Below are 7,289 nucleotides of genomic sequence, written 5' to 3' on the forward strand. Positions count from 1 at the left end.
TCACGCACCGGGACTCCGCCGGCATCATAGTGAGACTGGGCCTCTAAGCTTATTAGAATAAACATCAGTTTTAATGTATATATTCACAATGAATGACGTAATTTCTGCTTAAATATCATTCCATAAAAATATGTTAAACGATTGTTTGCCGGTATTTAATCAAACTTATCTTTGTGTTTTATTATAGATAATTTAACAATACAAATGTTTCACAAGCAAAAGAGACTTGTTATTTCCAGCATTAGCTTCATAATTTATAGCGATTGACCAATTGTCATACGATTTGCACGGGCGTACACAACGATAACAGCAAGGGACCACTAAGCAAAAAAATAAACCGGAGTGTACAAGAGTGTTCTTACTTATAGCAAGTGACCCGCTGGCCGGAGTGTACAAGAGTGTTGTTACTTATAGCAAGTGACCCGCTGGCCGGAGTGTACAAGAGTGTTCTTACTTATAGCAAGTGACCCGCTGGCAAACTATTTGTAGAAGTTTCCGCTATGTAACATATGTATAGCATGTGATCAAATGGCAAACAATTTACTCATTAAATATTTTCGTGTTAATACAAAACAGTATTACAGTACCTCACAATTGAAATTTTATACTAACCAGATCAACAGAACCGTAATTTTCTGAGGCACAATAAAATAAAACCAAAACAAATATGAACAAGATAATTCATTTGAAGACGTTAGAGGCATAGCATCATAAAGTTGTTACATTCAAATCATTGTCTAACTATGCAGACAGGTGCTGAAATAAGTTTATAAAAGGCCGAATGGCAAAGCTTGGTTGTTTATTTCCAGCTGTTGCGAATATCCATAATACAGTCACATTGTTTCAACTAAGTACAATTGTTTCAAATATACAAAATTTTTACAACCAAATACAATTAAATCTTAAAAGCACTTTAATAAAAAAATCTCCGTTTCAGATGACCTACATATGTCCGCAAGATTAAACAAGCTTTAAGGTATGACGTAAAACAATCCCTTTGCATGGTTTGAAGTTTGCGTGCAGGCAACACTACAATTTCACCAGATGTGGTGGGTTATGTATAAATAAAGCGCGCGCTTCTTTGGTGGATTTTGCTTTTTTAACTGAATGATATTAATGTTATCTGAGCAAGGATTAATGCTATTAATGCTAATTTTCAATCATGATATTAAGTTGAATCATATTTAAACATACTCGTTGGTGGTTTAAACCGGTCTGCAGGTTAGCAGAACCTTACCTACTCCAGAATGAATAAAAAACAAAAAGCGTGTCCAAAACTACCCAAGCCAATGTGCATCAATACAGATAGAAAACGAAAACACAGATACCAAAACGCTATAAACGAATCTAATATTTAACACATTAGTGTTGTAAATACCAGATATCCATTGAAATTAATATCCAAACACTGTCAACAACAACAACAACAACATAACCTTTATTAAGCTCAAATCCCAAATATAGTGACACATGAGTATACAGTGACAATGCATCTTTTACAAAGAGTTATTAACAATTGTGACATGGTGTTAATCTTTACATAGAAAATAGAAAAGAGAAAGGAAAGTGGAGATGAAATAAGACATGAGACATACATTTGAATTGAGAAATAAACATTTTTTCTTTTGGCCTGAATAACCTGTTTGTTTACATGGATTACTGTCAAACGTCCCTTTTAAAAAGTGTAGAAAAGAATATCAAAACACAGTTAACGAAACTAAACAGAAGCTTTGTTTCCAAGACGTCCCATGTTTGAGAATTCTGCAGCCATTTGGACTGAAAATGATAACACAATTTATGTTGTAGCAAGTTTGTATACGATTCGTTCCTCACAGGATTGTATAAACAATTTGAAAACAACGATTTTCAAAAATTAATATCGCAAAAGCGCAATGCAAAAAGGTTGACAAGAAAATCAAAAATAATTCCAATGAGTATTAAAAATCCATTAATATATTTCTTTAGCATATGATCGGAAGCGACAGGTCAGGTTGTGCAGTAACTATCAGTTATTTAAGTGAAGAGACGATTACCTGTGAAAATAAATGGACCGCCGTGAAATTCCTTTTCGTCGATGAAGCCATCGTCTGAAGCATACAAAGAAAAAAGTAAAATAAAAAGTAACAGAAATCCAAATGACGATGATTTCTTACATGAATGGTCGGTGTGTTATTATCCAATTTGTCATGACTTATAAATCGATACAGTTAGATGGTGCTGACGAAGAATAGGTTATACTATTTTCGGTAATTTTGTCACAAGAAAGGGAAACCATTCATAATTGTCATGAGAGAATGCGCGTTCGCATCGATTGCACACATATTATGAGTATTGTTGACTTTTTAGAACGTATTCAAACATACTAAAATGTATAAGGGTCCGTCGTGAAGTAATTTTGATCGATAAATTCTTACTGTAAAATATATAAACAATATTTGAATATATTCACATATTTGTTTCCGTGTTTCACTATTTAGAACAAAATAAACACAACTTATTAAATATTTCAACGTGTTAATACAGGTATCACACCGTTAAAGTCGGCGAAGTCAAATATCTTCTGGGCGTCTTCCACAGGCACGTTTTCCTCGGCTGCAAACTCGTGCACGGAGATTCGTTTATCATGGTCCGCGTCATACCGGGCGAACTCAAATTCTGTGGAGACAACTTCGAAGTATTGGTTGCCCACGTAGGGGTTGTTGGACTGCAACTGAAAATGATGAGATTTATATGAATACTTTTGTACCTTAGACAATTACGTTTTTTCCACAGTTAATTACACTTTGTATGGCCAATTAGGCTTACAGTTGTAAACCTTTGGGTGAAGCCATTTACGTTAAAATGTAGGAATTTAAATTATGTCCGTTTGTATTTTAATGATGCGTCAAATTTTAAGGCCCGGTCACACCGAGGTAACGGACGAGAAACGGACATAAAATCATTTTATCCGTTCGTGTCCGTTCTTATCCGTTTAATGTCCGTTTCATATCCGGTGAATCCGCTCCTTGTTCGGCGATGTCCGGTGACATCCGTTCCATCCGTTGGGAAGTTTTGAGCATGTTCAAAACTTTCCACCGGATAAAACGGACAGAAATCTCCGTTTGATGTTCGGTCTTCATACGTTAGTTTACGGTTTGTGCGGAACTCGTGCGTTACACCTCCTATACGTATCCGGTTCATGTCCGTTTATGTCCGATTGTCCTGGTCCTAACGAATTTTCAACAGATAATAACGGACAGCTAACGTATAAAAAAGTGGGATAAGTATGGCGGAACAAAACTGTTGACATACATTTAACCGTAATTAACCTGTGGGTCGAAGTATCATTTGATTTTGGTACGCCTTGTGAGAAGGACATGTGCAATGGAATGTCGTGCTCGCATTCAATTAGAGTGTCAAGCCACCCGCGTGTAGGCCCAGATTGGCCTTTTGGATGCTAATCTGGCATCTCAAAAGAGAGCAAGGAGACGGAGGCAGCGCACATGGTGGATCAAGGCTTGGCTGGGTCCCGAGCGGAGGCGTTAGTTCGGTCTGTATGACCAACTTATGGTCGAACTACGACGAGAGGACCAATGCTCATCCATCAACATCATGAGAATGCCACACGAGATGTTCGATGAGATTCTCGCTTGAGTGGTCCCAATGATAACGAAACAGCACAACTACAGACTTCCAATTTAACCAGGGTTGAAGCTTACAATTGCGCTGCGGCATCTTGTGTCTGGTTCAAAGTACCGTGATATGCGATTCGGCTAGAGGGTACCCCACAACACTATTTCTCTTCTCGTGCCAGGAGTAGTACCGCTTAATTTACTTTAGTGCTAAAATTAATTTTAAAAGGCTTCTGTTAGCCATTTTAATATATGAATATATTTAAAGGTCTAATTCTATCATCATTTTCTATGAATTGAATTGTGTTAAGTTATCGGTATAGGATAAAAGACAAATAGATGAGTGCGCGCACTACAACACTAACCTCCTTAATTGTATAATACCATTAGTACTGTCTTGTGCGCATATCTTGAAACGCACACAGTTATATGCACCGTTTATCAAGTAGTATATTTTTTACCTTATCATCCACTCGCTAAAAGTCATGGATTAACTACTGTGTCATACACTTATAATCCACGCTAGCTCATCATACTGTTATCTTTTATACGTCATATTTGTAGAGCAGTCATAGATGAGTATGCTGACGAGGCGATGCCGTTGCCAACAACAGCTGCCGATTGGACGCGAATAGCGGACGGCTTCAGGGACAGCCGGAATTTCCTTCATACGCTTGGTGCTATTGATGGCAAACATATTGCCTGCAAATGTCCACCAAGATCCGGGTCTACGTATTTCAACTACAAGAAGTACTTTTCCGTTGCCCTGCTAGCTCTGGATTATTCCGGCTACAAGTTCGCCTGGGCTGACATTGGAGGCCGTGATGCTTCATCCGTTGCACAGTTGTGGAACGAGTCATCCCTGAAGGCAGCAGCTGATAACGGTGACCTTGACCTTCCAGAACCTGAAGCTTTGCCACATGATACTGAGGATGTTCCCCTTCTTTTTCATCGGAAAGAAAATATAAAAGTGTTCGACCGACCAAGATTTATTTATTTATTTTATTTTTGGCGTAAGTGTACATAAACATTCATAATACAGAAACAAACAAGCATATGCATTAAAAACAAAGCAAATCAAAATTATGATACTTTAAAATATAAATAAAGAATGACATAAAATGACCGTTTTTGTACGTTGATGTTCGGTACTCTTCCGTTTCTCTCACGTTGGGAGAACGTTTTGTCCGGTACTAATGCGCTACACTGTCGTTTTATCCGGTAGAAGTATGTTACTCGCACGGTAATATCCGTAAGCCGACCGTTAGTTATCCGGTACATATCCGTTAAACGTACATTTATTGCCATTACATCACCGGTACTTGTGCGGTCATTTTGTTTTTTCTACGCTTCACACACCGATTGCGAGCGTCTTGAGCGGCAGAGCAGGTAAATTTCATCACCGGATAACCAAAATCTGCATATTTGTCCGTTTTCTCTCCGTTACATATTCGTTACTCGGTCGGTGACCGAGCCTTAATTAATTAATAAGGAGATTGATAGTTATATAAGCATAGGCTTGATGTTAAAAAGAATAACGTTTTATGGCAATATTTCAGCAACTGGGCGCCAGTGTCTTGTTAATTAAAATACTTTTATTAGTATCGCAAGAAAGAGGGCACACTACTCGTAAATTCCTTAATCTGAAATTGTGTACCGCGTTCTTATTTCATGCAATTTGATGTTACTTTATTTATTATATGAAACATTTTACACATTTTCAGTGTAAGCGGTAAGAGAAGCAAACTTGTTAATCAAGAATCATCATACTGTTATGATTTAATATCGAATAACAATTTTAATCATATACAAATTATAGCCCCACGTTATCTAGCCTCAGGCAAATAACGTTGACTCATTAAGCCAATTATCAGCATGTATAGTTAATAAATGATGTTCTTTTTTTTAATGTAGTTATTCTTCAATTAAAGTATTTATAGAAATTTTACATTTATTCAACATGTAAAAATTTATGTAAAAAAAAACTTAATCATATAAAGTTATTTTCAAACAAATTCGTTGTTTTTTATTTATAATTGTAAGAAACATGTGGGATGCACGTAACTGATTGTGTTGATGTTTTTTCTTTTGGTGACTACAGTTTCAGATGCATTAAATGTTATAAATTGTTTAAAACAAGGCATAAACTCAATCACTTGATAACGTGAATTATTGAACAAAGAACTAATATTTTGATACTAAATAAAGCAGGAGGCACAATCTGAAAGATTAAAATGTCGACATACGCCTGCGGACCTGTGATTTTACGGTTGTGATATATGCGATTTACACTACTTGGCAAGCGTTCCGCTACATAGGCCTAGTTTATAAATACTTAGCGTCCTCGCGTGTTCTTCCACTCCGTCTGTTGTTTTGTGTTTAAATCTATAACAAATCTTTTTACGCCTCAGATGGCTTAAACATAGATGGTTGCAATCAAAGTTTAGATATCAGCCATGTATTGATCACAGCACAGGTACTTGACAATTTTTTGGGTCCTTATATATATAATAAGAGTAAAGGTATCCAACGATGATTTCACAGGTGTATTGAATAACACAATGCAACAGCATAAACGATCAAACAATTCTATTTGAATCGACCGTCATCATGCGATGTACAAGCGTGGCAGATTTGTGATCGCACATCTCTGCGCTGAGTTTAAAGTTTACCTGTCCCTCGCACAAATCGCCGCATACGATATGGCAGTGCGTGACGTTCGCCCCGGGTCTGCTCTGTTTCTCGCACCATCTCGGGCAGATCACATTGCATACATTAGTTACGCCGCGAATTTGAGCCGCCGGGGCTGGTACCTGAAAAGATATTTACAAAAAATGTATATGACTTTTATGAGGTTACTTATTCATTTATATATATATCGATTCGATGTCTGGTATTCGTGTCAATTCATTTTGCGCACATTAGAACATTTATATATAAGTATGTGCTATTGATGCCAATGTAAATGTTGACACATTCAAAAGATTTTTTATGATGAATATGATACAGAAGGTGACTATTGTAATGATTATGATACGGATACTTATGATGATAGTTGCATTCAACAAAGTTATTACAATGTAGGAGCTTATGATGGCAATGATGGTGATGATTACGGTGTTATGCTGATGGTAATACTAACCTTTATATGGTGATGATGTTAAAAAGATTTTTATGATAATGAGGATTATAATTATAGATGATAATGATGATGACAAAGTTGACGACGATTGTCATTGATAATGATGCTGCTGCTGCTGCTGCTGATGATGATGGTGATGATGCTGATACTGATGATGATGATGATGATGATGATGATGATGATGATGATGATGATGATGATGATGATGATGATGATGATGATGATGATAATGATGATGATGATGGTGATGATGCTGATGCTGATACTGATGATGATGATGCTGCTGATGATGATGATGATGATAATGATGATGATGATGATGATGATGATGATGATGATGATGATGATGATGATGATGATGATGATGATGATGATGATGATGATGATGATGATGATGATGATGATGATGATGATGATGATGATGATGATGATGATGATGATGGTGATGATGATGATGATGGTGATGATGATGATTATGATGATAATTATGATTATAATGAAGATAATGATGGTGATGATTATGATTATAATGATAA

The 7,289-nt window shown here is 36.5% G+C and overlaps 1 protein-coding gene across 1 annotated transcript; it reads right to left on the reverse strand.

Annotated features, from left to right (window-relative positions):
• Positions 1–1,425: 1,425 nt before the first annotated feature.
• Positions 1,426–6,848, reverse strand: LOC127859914 (EF-hand calcium-binding domain-containing protein 1-like). The gene is made up of 5 exons (XM_052397561.1): positions 6,828–6,848; positions 6,284–6,424; positions 2,533–2,710; positions 2,034–2,087; positions 1,426–1,776 (listed from the first exon to the last, which is right to left on the reverse strand). The coding sequence occupies exons 1-5, from the start codon at positions 6,846–6,848 to the stop codon at positions 1,718–1,720; spliced, it is 453 nt and encodes a 150-aa protein (XP_052253521.1). The 3' UTR covers positions 1,426–1,717.
• Positions 6,849–7,289: the final 441 nt, after the last annotated feature.

The sequence above is a fragment of the Dreissena polymorpha genome, chromosome 1, assembly GCF_020536995.1.
Source record: "Dreissena polymorpha isolate Duluth1 chromosome 1, UMN_Dpol_1.0, whole genome shotgun sequence".
Lineage (NCBI taxonomy): Eukaryota > Metazoa > Mollusca > Bivalvia > Myida > Dreissenidae > Dreissena > Dreissena polymorpha.